The following is a 17,625-nucleotide window of genomic DNA, read 5'->3' as shown; positions in this document are numbered from 1 at the left end:
AAAATAAATAAATAAAACGGAATTAATTATATACTAAAAGAAGCATGTATAATTTAATATATAAGTTATTTATATTATACTTATTTAGTTAATAATAATTGCAGTAACAACAATAATAATATAATAGCAATGCTTTAGTGAACAACCATTTGTTTTCCCCTAGCAATTGCAAGGTCATGGGTTTGATTCCAGTGAATGCATAAACTAATAAAACGTGAATCTTGAAGGCAATGTAAGTCGCTTTAGATGAAGAATCTGACAAATGCATGAATGTAAAATGAATTGAGATTCGCACCTCTGGACTTCATTCCAATGAAGCGGTTCTCCACGATATCGATTCTCCCCACACCATGCTTTCCACTGTCAAACCAGAGAGTGGGTTATTGATCAATCAATAAAAAGCACATATTCTCCAGTGACACATACACTTACTGGACCAAATGACATCTGTATGTTTATGTGGCTGAGTATGAATGGATTAAATCTGAAGTTTCTGATCGCCCTCTTAAGGAGCCACAGTGAAACACAAGCTCTGATCAGATGCCCAAGATATCAGATCACTCCTGAAGGCGTGACAGTAAATATTTCTACCTTATTCTCCTAATATTTAGACTTTTTTTTAGTATTTCAATTTTATTCTCGTAATATTTACACTTTATTCTCAAAATATTTAGATTTTACTCTTGCAGTATTTCATCTTTATTCTCGTAATATTTAGACTTTTTTTGTATTTTGACTTTATTCCTGTAGTATTTCTACTTTATTCTCTTAATATTTCGACTTTATTTCCGTAATATTTTGACCTTATTCTTGTAGCATTTTGCCTTTACTCTCGCAGTTTTTTTACTTTATTCTCGTAGTATTTCGACTTTATTCTCTTAATATTTGGACTTTATTTTTGTAATTTTTCATTTTACTCTTGTTGTATTTCAACTGTACTCTCAAATATTTAAACTTTATTCTCATAGTATTTCGATTTTATTCTCGTAGTATTTAGACTTTATTCTTGTAATATTTTGATTTTATTCTCATAATATTTCAACCTTATTCTCAAAATATTTAGATTTTACTCTCACAGTATTTCAACTTTATTCGTGTAGTATTTCGATTTTATTCTCGTAGTATTTTGACTTTATTCTCGTAGTATTTCGACTTTATTCTCGTAGTATTTAGACTTTATTCTCTTAATATTTGGACTTTATTCTTGTAGTATTTTGATTTTATTCTCCTAATATTTCAACTTTATTCTCGTAGTATTTCGACTTTATTTTCTTTATATTTTGTCTTTATTCTCATAATATTTTGACCTTACTCTTGTAATATTTCAACTTTACTGTTGCAGTATTTTGACTTTATTGTCTTAATATTTTGACTTTATTTTCGTAGTATTTCGACTTTATTTTCGTAGTATTTCAACAGATTTTAACATGAATTTAAAATGTATTTACATTTATTTGTTTAAAATTTTAATTCAAATGTCAAATTTCAATTTTGAATTTTTTTTTTTTTTTTTTACAATTTTGAAATTTGAATTTAAATTAAAATTTGACATATGAATTCTGAATCAGCAACAGTTCATAGAGACCATACTGTCAAGCTCTAAAAAGGACAAAAACAGCATAAAAAGTTTCAGAATATTAGTCTATTTCAATATTTTATGTCTTCTGAAGTCATATTTAAGTTGTTGTTCAATAGTTTAAACTCACCCGATCTCATTCAGATAGCAGAAGATCTCCAGCGGCGTGTCTTTGGACTTTCCTTCCTTAACATGCGTGACTTTGACTGGAACACCTGATAGAACCAACATTAACATTAGTGTGAAGACAGAATGACAGAATGTTAAAACAATGAATAAACAGATATATCGATGGATAGATAATTGGACAAACGGATCGATTAATGGATAAATAAACAGATTTTTTAACACTACATCTGTTGTTTTACCAGTTTAAATAAACTCAAAATGTATTTATCTTTCTTCACATGAATAAGTGACACAAATGTCACGTTTAAGTGTATCTGAAGAGTCTAGATATGTTTTGTGTGATCAGATCAGTCTGCTTGTATTCCAGGCGTCCTGTAACGTCAGAGCAAACACACTCCACTCCCATAAATAAATCACGCTGAATAGTCGACTTATTCATAGCGTGAAATGAGCGGCTCAGAGGCCAGAGGTGGAGGATACGAATGGAAAGGGGGCGGAGAAGACTTTGGAAAGAGGAAGAAAAGATCCCTACACGGGTCTGATTAGCATTTAACACGCTTATGAAGGAAAGGCTGCGCTTCTGCTCGTCCGTTCACAGCTGTAAACGTAAAGCTCTGGTAGAACGACACATGACAGAGAACTCAGGCAAGAACTACAATCACGTTATCAGTATTTACTCACACGCACATCATTTCAAACCCGTATGTTGTTATTATGTATCAGAGAACAAAATCCTCATGCAGTCTTTAACATCAATTTAAAAACTTGAATTTTCAGCAACAGTTCATGGTGACCACTACGACAGCGCTTTAGTTCCACGTAGAAAAAAAATCTAGGATTACAAGATTAAAGTCGTAATATTTCGACTTCATTCTCAAAATACTGCAACTTTACTCTTGTAGTATTTCAACTTTACTCTCGTAGTATTTTGACTTTACTCTCAAAAAATGTAAACTTTTTTCTTGTCATCTTGACTTTACTCTCATAGTATGTTGACTTTACTCTTAAAATACTGCAACTTTGCTCACGTAATATTTCGACTTTACTCTTGTAGTATTTCGTCTTTATTCTTAAAATATTTCGACTTTACTCTCATAGTATGTTGACTTTACTCTTAAAATACTGCAACTTTGCTCACGTAATATTTCGACTTTACTCTTGTAGTATTTTGACTTTAATCTTAAAATATTTCAACTTTACTCTCGTAGTATTTTGACTTTTAAAATATTTTAACTTTACTATCGAAATATTTACTTTTTTCCTTGTCATCTTGACTTTACTCTTAAAATATTTCGACTTTACTCTCATATTATGTTGACTTTACTCTTAAAATACTGCAACTTTGCTCACGTAATATTTCGACTTTACTCTTGTAGTATTTTGACTTTATTCTTAAAATATTTCATCTTTACTCTCGTAGTATTTTGACTTTTAAAATATTTTAACTTTACTATCGAAATATTTACTTTTTTCCTTGTCATCTTGACTTTACTCTTAAAATATTTCGACTTTACTCTCATATTATGTTGACTTTACTCTTAAAATACTGCAACTTTGCTCACGTAATATTTCGACTTTACTCTTGTAGTATTTTGACTTTAATCTTAAAATATTTCAACTTTACTCTCATAGTATTTACTTTTTTTCCTTGTCATCTTGACTTTACTTTCGGAATATTTCGACTTTACTCTTAAAATATTTCGAATTTACTCTCGTTGTATTTTGACTTTACTCTCAAAAAATGTAAACTTTTTTCTTGACATCTTGACTTTACTTTTCATAATATTTCACCTTTACTCTCGTAGTATTTGGACTTTACTATTAAAATATTTCGACTTTTTTCTTGTCATCTTGACTTTACTCTCAAAAAAATATTTCGACTTTACTCTCATAGTTTCTTTTACTTTACCTTCTTAGTATTTCTACTTTTTTTCCTTGTCATTTTGATCTTACTTTCGAAATATTTTGACTTTATTCTCGTAATATTTTGACTTCATTCTTGTAATATTTTGACTTTACTCTTGTAGTATTTCGACAATAATAGTTTCTCAGATTAGGCAGGTTACAACTGTCATGTCAGGTTTAGCATCAAATAACTGGAGGATATGAAATCAAATGTTACTTATTGTCCCACTTCGCAACTTTCTTGACTCATGTGGTCTCTTTATGACATTTCTTTTTACTTTTTAGCCTCACGGCCAAAACTTTCAATCATTTAATCATTATTAACTGACGCTCGTGTCTTTTTTAAACTCCAATGTAGTTATTTTTTCAATGGATCACAATTAAAAAAAATATATTAATGCAGTTTTTAACATGAAATTTGACATTTGAATTTAAAGTTGAAATTTGAGCTTAAATTTGAATTTATTCTCATAGTATTTCAACTTTATTCTTTTGACATTTCGACTCTCGAAGCATTTCGACTTTAATCTTGAAATATTTCAACTTTACTCTCATAGTATTTTGACTTTACTCTCGAAAATGAGAAATGTTTCCTTGTGAACCAGTTGAATAGAAACGAGCTCATTTATAAATCAGTTTATTGATATTTTATGTTAGTGGACATTTATTTGAAGTAACAAAATCAAGTAACTATAATAACCCTGGTGTTGTGTCACGTTTTAGCTCAAGATATGGCACAGGTTGGAGGTTTATGACCTTTATGGCAACTTTAATGACTCCTTTCTTGCACTTTTTGAAACTTAAAACTCACTTTGAACTGTAAACGAATAGATAATGACACTTTGGGCCAAACATTCTCAGACGAGAGGTTTTCCCATATCCAGAGTCCTCAGGCCACAGGGCACCCAGAAGAGCAGCGGCGGCCGGCGGACAAAGCCCTTGAGCCCTTCAAATAGTTAATAATTAGATTAAAAGTTCAAATAAATGAAACACCGCATGAAGACGGAGTCTCCCTCGGCCACTTCTCCCTCTCTCTTTCTGGACCGCATTCACGGCGCTCATTCTCTGGGCCTTAGAAAGGCAACAATAGGACAGAAGACACAGTTGTAGGAAAAATTACCGCTTTACATTTTTCCACTCTTTCCCCGCGGTTCGCGCCGTTCCCCTTTTGAGGAGCAGCAGAAGACGTGGCAAAAGGAACGGGGGTTAAAATGACAAGAGGGAAAAGGTTTGGTCGTTAAAATTCTTTTTTATCAATGAGAGAGAGTGCTGAGAAAGTGAGGAGAAGAAAAGAGGCAGCAGAATAGAAAGATAAACCAGGTCTTTACAGGAGCGGGGCGGCGACGGGGGGCTTCTATTGTGAGAATCACTAAAACAGCTTTTCTCATGGACATTAAATGGACGTGCTCAAATATCTATGAATACTGATGGCCGATCAAAACGGATCATAGAGCACAATGACATCGCTGTCTGATAAAATCACATTACTAGTTCACTCGGGGTCCCACAACCATTCAAATTCTAATTCCGCAAATATGGGAACGAGACTTCGACTTTGTTTAACTGCCTGAAAACAGTTCCTTTGAGAACCAAGCAGAGGCTGACCCAAGCACAAACACACACTCAGATGCTTGTTCATCACATATAAACCACATATTGACTGTATGATTGTTTTTATCATTACAGACATTAAAACTGCATTATTGCACAGCTCTATGAACAAACTGCTCAAAAGTTTGGGATCGGTAAGATTTGTAAAAATATTTCGACTTTACTTCATAGTATGTTGACTTTACTCTTAAAATACTGCAACTTTACTCTTAAAATATTTCAACTTTACTCTTAAAATATTTCAACTTTACTCTAGTAGTTTTTTGACTTTACTCTTGTAGTATTTAGACTTTTTTTTTTACTTTCAAAATATTTTGACTTTATTCTCGTAGTATTTCGACTTTACTCTTAAAATACTGCAATTTTACTCTCGTAATATCTCAACTTTACTCTTAAAATATTTCAACTTTACTCTCATAGTATGTTGACTTTACTCTTAAAATACTGCAACTTTACTCTTAAAATATTTCAACTTTACTCTTAAAATATTTCAACTTTACTCTCGTAGTTTTTTGACTTTACTCTTGTAGTATTTAGACTTTACCCTCGTAGTATTTCTACTTTTTTTTTACTTTCGAAATATTTAGACTTTACCCTCGTAGTATTTTTACTTTTTTTTACTTTCGAAATATTTTGACTTTATTCTCGTAGTATTTCGACTTTACTCTTAAAATATTTCGACCTTACTCTTAAAATACTGCAATTTTACTCTCGTAATATCTCAACTTTACTCTTAAAATATTTCAACTTTACTCTTAAAATATTTCAACTTTACTCTCATAGTATGTTGACTTTACTCTTAAAATACTGCAATTTTACTCTCGTAATATCTGAACTTTACTCTTAAAATATTTCAACTTTACTCTTGTGGTATTTAGTCTTTACCCTCGTAGTATTTCGACTTTGCTCTCTAAATATTTCGACCTTACTCTTAAAATACTGCAATTTTACTATCATAATATTTCAACTTTACTCTTGCAGTATTTCGACTTTACTCTCGTAGTATTCGACTTTGCTCTCAAAATATTTATAATTTTTTCAAGTCATCTTGACTTTACTCTCAAATAAATATTTCGACTTTACCCTCGTAGTATTTCTACTTTTTTTACTTTCAAAATATTTATGCTAATATATATATACTCGATATATTTCGACTTTACTCTTGTAGTTTTGCGACTTTATTTTCGTAGTATTTCAACTTCACTCTCGTAATATTTCTTATAGTATTTCACATATTGACTGTATGATTGTTTATATCATCACAGAAATTAAAACTGCATTATTGTACAGCTCTATGCACAAACTGCTCAAAAGTTTGGGATCGGTAAGATTTGTAATGTTTTTAAAGGAGTCTCTTCTGCTTACTAAGGCTGCATTTATTTGATCTAAAATACAGAAAAAAACAGTAAAATTGCAAAATGTTATTACAATATAAAATAATTGGTTTTATTTGGATACACTTTAAAATTTTATTTATTTCTGCGATGCAAAGCAGAATTTTCATCAGCTGTTACTCCAGTCTTAAGTGTCACATGATCAGAGAAAGCTGAAAAAAGTATCACAAGTTCCAAATAAGTATTAAGCAGCTTAGCTGTTTTCAATACTGATAATAAAAAAAGCATATTAGAATGATTTCTGAAGGATCATGTGACACTAAAGACTGAACTAATGATGCTGAAAATTCAACTTTAATTACAGATATAAATTAGATTTTAATGTATATTAATATAGAAAAACCTTTTTTACATTGTAATAATATTTCACAATATTATTTAGGATAAGTACAATTTTTAATGTTTTGGTATCTTACCAAAGCTGCATTTATTTGATCAAAAATACAGAAAAAACAGCAAAATTACAAAATGTTATTACAATATTAAATTATGCTTTTTATTTAAATACACTTAAAAGTTTAATTTATTTATATTTCAAGCTTTTAAAACTACTTTTTTTTTATCTTTTCAAACTTTCTGGTCCAGCTTTATCAAGACCTAGCTAGTAATATATATTTTTTTACATTAATATATTTTTTTCTGCAATTAATGTTAATTTAATGTTAGACAGTAGTTAACTGACACATGAAATAGTTCACTCACTATGAGATTTGTGCATGTATTGCTTTTAAATCAGCACGAATCAGCAATTTGCAGCATATTTGTGGAAACTTTTACTAACCTTTAGTGAACTGGATCTCCAGCACGTCCGCTTCATTGGGTGAATCTTCTGGGTTCTTGGTCATCAGGTAGAGATCTGAAGGTGCGTGATTCTGAAAAACATCAGAAAGCACAGGTTTTAATTCAACATTCATTCAAATGTCAAAATTGTAGGAGAGAGAGAAAACACCTCATTTGATCTCACACGTTTGAGTAAAAATACGTAAAACACTTCAAACTAGTGGGTCACGACCCTAAAATGAGACCCTGAAAAGTCAAAATGGAAAATAGAAAGTACATATTATATCAGCATATGATTTAACACTTAGATTTACATGTATGCACTGAGCAGATGTTTTTATCCAAACTGACTTGTAGAATAAAGAATACAAGCAATTTGTATAGAAACTTGTTTCGGCCATAATATAAGGTCATTTTCTCAGTTGCAAGGTTATTTCTTTTTATCTTGCAATTCTACGTTTATGTCTCGCAATTCTGAATTCAGAATTAGTTTTCTTACAATTCTGAGTTTAAACCTAATAATTCTACATTTATATTTCACAATTCTGAATTTTCATCTTGCAATTTCAAGTTTATATCTCACAAATCTGAATTCTGAATTTATATTTCACAATTTCAAGTTTATATCTTGCAATTCTGAATATATATCTCACAAATCAGATTTTATTCTCACAATTCTGAGTTTAAACCTTATAATTTTACATTTATATTTCACAATTCTGAGTTTGTATCTTGCAATTTCAAGTTTTATATCTCACAAATCTGAATTCTGAATTTATATTTCACAATTTCAAGTTTATATCTTGCAATTTTGAGTTTATATCTTGCAATTCTGAATATATATCTCAAAAATCAGATTTTATTCTCACAATTCTGAGTTTAAACCTTATAATTCTACATTTATATTTCACAATTCTGAGTTTGTATCTCGCAATTTTAATTTATATTTCACCATTATAAGCGTATGTCTCACAATTTTGAGTTTCTCAGAATTGGGAGTCAAAAAAGTGAAATTTTGGTCATTTAGAAAAGGGGCTTGACCACATATACCTAAAAGCCTAAACAACCTAAACGAAAACTCAAAATTTTATCAAACTTCTTGAAAATATGTGTCAGATGACTCTTAACAAGCATGCAAAGTTTCATGGTGCTATAACAGTTAAAAAGGCTTAAAAAACAATTTCTATGGTAAATGGCCTTGTAAATAGTAAATGGTAAATTGCTAAATAACATGCTCATACATTCACACAAACACTAGATCTTCTTAAGATAGGATAGACCCTCTCATTCTGAACAACTTTGCCTCTTGGAACACTAATGTCAATTCGACATTTCTTTAAATATTTAATATTATTTTTTTAAAAACTACTTTTGTCACCTAGTCCTAGGTTTTTAGGACAAAGTACTTTGTTTCATTCAAAAGACATCTTCATTTATTGTCATGTGAGAAAAAGACTTGGGAACATTCTTAAACAAATGGAAGGCCGTTTCTGCCACTGAATTAAAAAAAAGTTTTTTGCAACCTTTTATCTTACAATTCTGACTTTTTTTCTCAGAATTGTGATATAAACTCGCAATTGCAAGAAAAACATCTGAATTGTAAGATAAGTCACAATTGTGAGTTATAAAATCTGAATTGCATGATATTAACTCACAATTGTGAGAAAAAAATCAGAATTATGAGATTAAAAGTCAAAATTGAGAGTAATAAAGTGAGAACTGTGTGATATAAACTTGCAATAACAGGAAAAAATTCAGAATAGTAAGATAAGTCGCAATTGCGAGTTATAAAGTCTGAATTGCATGATATAAACTTCCAATTGTGAGAAAAAAGTCAGAATTGTGAGATAAAAAGTCGAAATTGAAAGTTATAAAGTCATAATTGCATCATATTAATGCGCGATTGCAAAAAAAAGTCAGAATTGTGAGATAAAAAGTCAAAATTGAGAATAATAAAGTCAGAATTGCATCATATAAACTCACAATTAAGAAAAAAGTCAGAATTGTGAAAAAGTCAAAATTGAGTTATAAAGTCTGAACTGCGTGATATAAACTCGCAATTGTAAGAAAAACGTCAGAATTGTGAGATAAAAAGTCAAAATTGAGAGTAATCAAGTCTGAACTGCGTGATATAAACTCGCAATTGTAAAAAAAGGTCAGAATTGTGAGATAAAAAGTCGAAATTGAGAGTTATAAAGTCTGAATTGCATCATCTAAATGCGCAATTGCAAAAAAAGTCAGAATTGTGAGATAAAAAGTCAAAATTGAGTTATAAAGTCTGAACTGCGTGATATAAACTTGCAATTGTAAGAAAAACGTCAGAATTGTGAGATAAAAAGTCAAAATTAAGAGTAATAAAGTCATAATTGCATCATATAAACTCACAATTAAGAAAAAAAGTCAGAATTGTGAGATAAAAAGTCAAAATTGAGAGTAATCAAGTCTGAATTGCATCATCTAAATGCGCAATTGCAAAAAAAAGTCAGAATTGTGAGATAAAAAGTCAAAATTGAGAATAATAAAGTCAGAATTGCATCATATAAACTCACAATTAAGAAAAAAGTCAGAATTGTGAAAAAAGTCAAGTCAGAATTGATAAAAAGTCAAAATTGAGAGTAATCAAGTCTGAACTGCGTGATATAAACTCGCAATTGCAAAAAAAGGTCAGAATTGTGAGATAAAAAGTCGAAATTGAGAGTTATAAAGTCTGAATTGCATCATCTAAATGCGCAATTGCAAAAAAAAAGTCAGAATTGTGAGATAAAAAGTCAAAATTGAGTTATAAAGTCTGAACTGCGTGATATAAACTTGCAATTGTAAGAAAAACGTCAGAATTGTGAGATAAAAAGTCAAAATTAAGAGTAATAAAGTCATAATTGCATCATATAAACTCACAATTAAGAAAAAAGTCAGAATTGTGAGATAAAAGTCGAAATTGAGAGTTATAAAGTCTGAATTGCATGATATAAACAGGCAATTGCAAGAAAAAAGTCAGAATTGCAAGTTTATATCCCACAACTCTGACTTTATTTTTCACAATTGTGAGTTTATATGATGCAATTCTGACTTTATCTCAATTTCGACGTTTTATCCCACAATTCTATTCTAAACATTTCTAGAAGAACGTTTGTTCCTAACGTTGGCCAGAACGTTCAGAGAATGTTCCCAGTAGAGAATCAGGGCTAAAGTGTTGTCGAATCGTGCGGCCGATTAGCTGCTTCTTGATGTATTCTGCTTTGACTGACACCTTCTGCAGGACAAAGTACTTTGTTTCATGCAAAAGACATCTTCATTTACTGTCATGTGAGCGAAAGACTAAAATAAAAGGCCCCATCAAGTCTTCATGTCAGACAGATGTACTTCCACTCGGTGAAGCCAGGGGTTTCTCTCCACCTGCTGTGTGTGTGTGTGTGTGTGTGTGTGTGTGTGTGTGTGTCCGTCAGACGGCGTTACCCCTGCCAATTACCACAGATTACAGCGGGATGACAGTGCGTGTGTCCTGAGCTGAGGCAAATTGCAGGGGAACTATGCAAAATAACCACCGGGTGCATTTAAATGGAAACCTTTACCAGACAAACATCATCATACGATAACTAATCTCCGCCGCCTCGCTCCAAATGCACGTCCGCTTTAACTAAACGCCGTCTCTGACTGCGCTGCGCTACTTTCTTTATTTTCTGCTTCACTAGTATCTGTCCTGAGATAAAACTGTTGAAATGGCCTTAAAAGCCATTTGAAGAAGCGTCTGGAAGGGTGAAATTAGTGGGTAGAATTTTAACACAAGAGACCGAACGAGTCTGAACGCTGTTTGTGTGGCCAGTCTCACTCTCAAGCAACACATAAATCCATTTAAATGCATGACTTATTACTTTTGTGTAAAACACAAGGTTTTTAGTTATGCCACTTTGCTTAGACAAAAGCTGAGCATCCTAGATATGCAAATACAACCTGGTTGAAACTAGTTTGGATCCAAACTGTCTGAACAATTAAATAAACAAGCTGGTTTGATCATATTTTGTGCAATAACCTTGGAATATTTTAAGCGCTTACAGGTTTTCTGCCTCTTTTCCGTGACATGTTTTCTTGCTTATTATTGTAAACATTTTATATACACAAAAAAGCTGAACTAAACTAAAACTAAACTATAGCAGTGCTGATGTTCCCAACTTAAGTCATAAATGTTATTTGTGAATATTTTGAAAATGCCTGTTCTTGGTGAACATTATGTGAACTTTGAGGGAAAATTCCAATTTCACATTTCGAAAGCGTTAGAAATGTTACTTTTGAATGTTCTGAAAGTCGTAACGTTTAAAAAATTCTGACATTTCTGACCTTTTTTCTCGAAATTATGAAATAAAAAGATGCAATTGCGTGTTATAAAATTAGAATTGCATGATATAAACTCACAATTCTGAAAAATAAAGTCAGAATTGCATGATATAAACCACAATTGCAAGAAAAAATTCTGAATTGTGAAAATGAATGAGCATCAAATCAACAGTTTATGTCAAAATATGACATTCTGTGAATTGAAATGATTACAAGACGTCTTTTTTTCTTCAGCTTGTCTGAGTTTAACATTCATCTAATGTTTTAAAAATGTTACTATGTGTTTCAGAACATTTAAAAGTAAAAGTAAACATTCCCATAATATTTGAAAAATGACAATATTTTTAAAATGTTTTTGAGACATTTTTAGCTGGGTTTTCATTGTGATTTGTCAAAAAACAAACAAACAGGGAAAATGAAATAAGATCATTTATTTTTCTCCTTATCGGACATACGAAGGACGTTGCTACCAGTTTTTTTTAAACAGAGGAATAAAATCATTTTTAAAAATCTGTGCAAATTGTGGGACATCAATAACATTTAAAACAGCAAAACATATTATTTATACATTGTTCGTGGAACTGTTTTCTGAAACGTTTTAGTTTAACATTTATCTAACGGTTTTTAAAATGTTACTATGTGTTTCAGAATGTTCAGAGAACATTTTAAAGTAAAATTCCATAATGTTTGCAAAATGATACAATGTATCTTTCCTTTAACAATCGTATAACCAAGAAAAAACGTTTTTAGTTTTGTTTTTTTTTTAACTACAATAAACTAAACTATAAAAGTACTGATTTGTTATCATCTCATCTGATAATATCAAAATATGTGCCTTTTTTCTTTATAAAAATGACTAGAGCAATTTTCCGCATCACAAGAAATGATTGGACTGCTGATGTGATGAGCATCTCTCATTTTTAAGAACGATCTGGACCTGAACAACGACAAAAGACTCCAGAGATCAGGTGAAGCTCAGCACATTTCAGTGCTTGATATAATGTGATGGGATCAATGAATTTCAATTCTGACCCCCTGCTGGTGGATCCGGTCAAATACAATAATTTTAACTTGACTAGAAAATCCTTCTTGATTTAAGAATTTTTTGATATTTTGGCTGGAAACAAGACAAAAAAATCTAAATTAAAAAAAGCATTTTTTGCAGTGCTGAATATACTGAATATAAAATAAATGCATGCACATGAAGTTATTTAGGGAAGCTTGTTTCTGCCACAGAATAAAAAAAATAAATAAATAAAAAGGTAATTGTAAGATGAGACATTCTGTAGTGGAAGATACAACTCTGACTTTCTGTCTCACGATTCCAAGTTTACATCAAAATGAAGACATCCAAAGGATATCCAGAAGTGTGTTGACTAGAGATTTATTCAGTGTCAAAATCGAGTTCATATTTCACAATTCTGACTTTTCTCAGAATTGCATGAAAAATAAATCAGAATTGTGAGAATTTTGAGAAAGTCACAATTTTACCTTGTTTACTTTTGATTTTTGTAACAGTTTTGATTTATATTCCATCCACATTTGCATTTAGACTAAATGTAGGCTACTGTAAATTTGAAATGTATTTTCATCTAACTTCATTGTTAGTTTTTTTTTTAATGGGGGATTATAATGTGTAGAAATATTCATTAACTCAGAATGCGAAAATTCAGAGAAAAAAGGTCAGAATTGTAAATCAGAAAGAAAAAAACACGTTAAAAACTACAATCAACTAAGCTATATTATACTATATACTATATGTTATATATATATATATATATATATATATATATATATATATATATATATATATATATATATATATATACTATATAATATTTGCAAAATGGCAAATAGCAACTCATTTCATTTAAACAAAAAACTATTTTCTACAATGCATTTCATATCAAAATGATATCAAAATATGACATTGCATGAACTGAACTGATCAAAATCATGAGATTTGTGCCTTTTTTCTTTTGTTTGTGGAACTGGAACTGTTTTCTGAAACATTCATCTAATGTTTTTACAATGTTACTATGTGTTTCAGAATGTTCAGATGACATTCAAAAGAAACAATTCCATATGTTTGCAAAATGATACAATGTATCTTTCCTTTAACAATCGTATAACCAGTTATTTATTTTTTTAACTACAATAAACTAAACTATAAAAGTACTGATTTGTTATCATCTCATCTGACAATATCAAAATGTGTGCCTTTTTTCTTTATAAAAAAGACTAGAACAGTTGGCCGCATCACAAGAAATGATTGGACTGCTGATGTGATGAGCATCTCTCATTTTTAAGAACGATCCGGACCTGAACAACGACAAAAGACTCCAGAGATCAGGTGAAGCTCAGCACATTTCAGTGCTTGATATAATGTGATGGGATCAATGAATTTCAATTCTGACCCCCTGCTGGTGGATCCGGTCTCGCCCTTTAACCCTGCGAGACAAGCGAAGGTAGAAATAATCCAGGGAGAGAACGACAGGGCGAGGGAGAGAGACGGCATTGGTGGCAAATGGTCCGTGAAGAGAACCATCATGTCGCCGGAACGCGGCTCGCTATGCCGCTTTATTCAGCTGGCCGTATATTGTTGTCCCGCGAGGCGGCTGAGCGCCCATCCTGAAAGACGGCCGCCGCATGAACTTACAGCAAGTAAATTTCTCTCTTTCCACATGTTAGCTGCCTCATTTGCTTTCAATCAAAGCCCGGAGTTGAAAGAGACGGGGGAAAACGGCAACGAGGGGAGAAAAAAGTGTCAGGGAGTGGAAAGAATGAGTGAAGAGATGAAAGTAAAGCAGTGAAATCTGGCCACTGGATTGGAAGTGACGCGTAAATCGCTGTGTCCTGCATCCAGAGCCGCTGGTAAAACAGAAAGAGAAAATCTCCTTCTGATAAGAGAAGATCATTTGCATCAACGTCTTAATAACGCCGAGCTCTTTAACCCTATTTCTCAGGCCTCTAAACGATAGTTTACACTTTTTCTGCAAGTCTTTTAGCTCTCAAGTAAATGTCAGATTAACTGTAGTCATATTTCCAGATGATTTATTTCTTCATGAATCATTTTTTAGTCTCAAAACTGATCTTTTGAGGAACGTTTGTTTCCAGAAGATTTGCTTTGACTGTTTCACAGTGGAGGAATGATCTTCTCAAGCCTCCAAAACATCTCACATCTTTTGAGGAACGTGTATTTGTTCATCTCTCAATCATCATTGGATTGAATTGCATTATTTGTTTGAATCATTTCAATATCATCTTATTTAGACACTTATTATTAATAGCATTTTATGTAGGATCTGCTGTACTGTTATAAACATCTAACTGATTTACATTACAAGCAGAATTTGATCTTACAAATATCAGCATCTGCAACAAATTGCGTATTTTTTTTTATTTGAGCAGTTTTTTCCTTCATATTCTCACTATATCAGACTATATGAGCCATAAAAGCCTAATGATAGTCAACAAAAAAATACATATGCGAACTTTAAAAAAATATATAAGTTGGTTATAGGTTCAATAGATAGTTCCATTTAAAAAAAAAGATTTTTCAGACTATTACACTGCAAAAAAAAAAAAAAAAAAAAAAAATTCCTTACTATTTTTGTCTTGTTTTCTAGTATAAATATCTAAGAATTATTGAATCAGGATGCATTTACTGATTGATGGTTTAGACTTTGTCTGCAGGTCTTTTAGCTCTCAAGTAAATGTCAGAATATTTCCAGATGATTTGTTTCTTCATAAATCATTTTTAGTCTCAAAACTGATCTTTTGAGGAATGTTTGTTTCCACAAGATTTGCTTTGACTGTTTCACAGTGGAGGAATGATCTTCTCAAGCCTCCAAAACATCTCACATCTTTTGAGGAATGTGTATTTGTTCATCTCTCAATCATCATTGGATTGCATTACATTATATGTTTAGATCATTTCAATCATCTAATTAAGACTGATTTACATCATTTTGTGTCAATATCTGCTGTACTGTTATAAACATCTCACTGATTTACATTACAAGCAGAATTTAGTCATGCAAATATTAGCATCTGCACCAAATTGCATATTTTTTTGATTTGAGCAGTTTTTTACCTCCATATTCTAACTATACAAGCCATAAAAGCCTGATAATACTCAACGACAAAAACAAAATAGTTTTTTTTTTGTTTTTTTCTGACTATTATTTCATATGTCAGGTTTAATGTGGTTAAAAGCATTTAAACTTTTAACTGTTGAATATAAAATAAATGCATGTATTTGCAATTCTTTATGAAAGCTTGTTTCTAGTACAGAAGAAAAAAATAACAAATATAGCAAAAATTGCAACTTTTTCTTCTTGCAATTCTGATACCTCACAATATGCATTCTTTCTCATTTTCATCTTAGTTTTTCTCTTAATGAGCAGTAAGAAGAGACTTATTCTCTGGTGGAAACATTAAAAAATGCAAGATATAAACTCTGAATTCTGACTTTCTTTCTCACAATTCTTAACTGTTTGCAAAACAGTTTACATCTACCAGTTCTGTTTTTTTTTTTTTTTTCCACCACAGAATAAAATAAGAAAAATTAAAGAAATGAAAGTGGAAATTCAAAATGAAGACATCCAAAGGATTTTAACTATGAGCAATTGTTGTTTAAAGCTCCTTGTCTAACTATATTTTGTCTAAAGGGTTTAAAAAGCATTCAATTTTGAACAACTGAATATAAATAATTGCATGCATATGCCATGCTTTATGGAAACTTGTTTCTGACACAGAATTAAAAAAAAAAAGTAAAAAAAAAATGCATGATTGCAATATTTTTCTTTTTATATTTTCTATTTATATTTTATGCAATACTGAGAGTAAAGTCAGAATTGTGAAATATGAACTTGAACTTTAATCGCAATTCTGACCTTTTCTCTAAATTTTGAGTTTACATCTTGCAATTTTGTTTTTATGGAAACATGTTTGTGCCACAGAATAAAAAAAAAAGTATAATAGTGACTTTTTCTTACAATTCAGATTTATTTTATAATTAATGAATATTTCTAAATATAAAAAAAACAAAAAAACAATGAAGTTAAATGAAATATATTTTTGAAATGTAAAACATAGTTTTTAGCCTAAATAAACCAAAATATTTTTTTTCAAAATGCATTTGCAAAATGCAAAATGCATAAGTTTTTTTAATGATCTCCCATTAAAAAAAAAACAAAGTTAAATTTATACCAAAATATTTTTCAAAATGCATTTGCAAAATGCAAGAGTTTTTTTATGATCTCCCATAAAAACAACAACAATGAAGTTAAATATTTTTTTTTTTTTTTTTTTATTTAAAATACATTTTAAATAGTTTTAAATGCATTTGGTGGCAAGAAAATACATTTAAAATTTACAGTAGCCCTCATTTAGTCTAAATGCAAATGTGGATGAAATACAAATTAAAACAGGGTATAAAAAAATTATAATTGCAACTTTCTCACAATTTTGATTTAATTTTCATGCATCTCTGAGAAAAGTCAGAACTTGCGATTCGGACCTTTTTTTCTATATATTTTGATTTTACATCTCACATTTCTGATTTTTTTTTTTTTTCCTGACAGAATAAACCTCATCCACCTGCTTATTAACAGAAAAACAAAGAAAAAAATTGATGAAAGGTGAAAGAAACAAAAGGCCTGGACGAGGCGCATTCGCTCCCGCTCCCATGAAATCAGAAACCACCTCAGGCTGCTGTCCTCGACTCTTCCAGAAAACAGAAACTAAAGAAACCAGGGGCCAAGGCTTGTGTTTTAAGGGCCGAAGGTCGCGACCCGAGCGGAAAAAGGTCACTTGTGTGATCTGTTCTGAACCTGAATGATTCCTCAAATCATGTGTGTTTTTGAGGAAAGTTGTGCTGCTACTTTAGAGAAATGT

General features: G+C 31.0%; 1 protein-coding gene across 1 annotated transcript in view; it reads right to left on the bottom strand.

The window, feature by feature from the left end:
* The window catches only part of ass1 (argininosuccinate synthase 1), a 46,714-nt gene that overhangs the window by 12,782 nt on the left and 16,307 nt on the right, over positions 1–17,625 (bottom strand). The window contains exons 9-11 of the mRNA XM_073840914.1: positions 7,397–7,487; positions 1,707–1,791; positions 296–360 (exon numbers count right to left, since the gene is read on the bottom strand). Of these exons, the coding sequence (XP_073697015.1) occupies positions 296–360; positions 1,707–1,791; positions 7,397–7,487 (241 nt within the window). The remainder of the gene's footprint in view (positions 1–295; positions 361–1,706; positions 1,792–7,396; positions 7,488–17,625) is intronic.

This window comes from Garra rufa, chromosome 5 (assembly GCF_049309525.1).
Source record: "Garra rufa chromosome 5, GarRuf1.0, whole genome shotgun sequence".
Lineage (NCBI taxonomy): Eukaryota > Metazoa > Chordata > Actinopteri > Cypriniformes > Cyprinidae > Garra > Garra rufa.
Note: the sequence above shows the minus strand (reverse complement) of the source record. Positions and strands in the feature narration are given on the sequence as shown.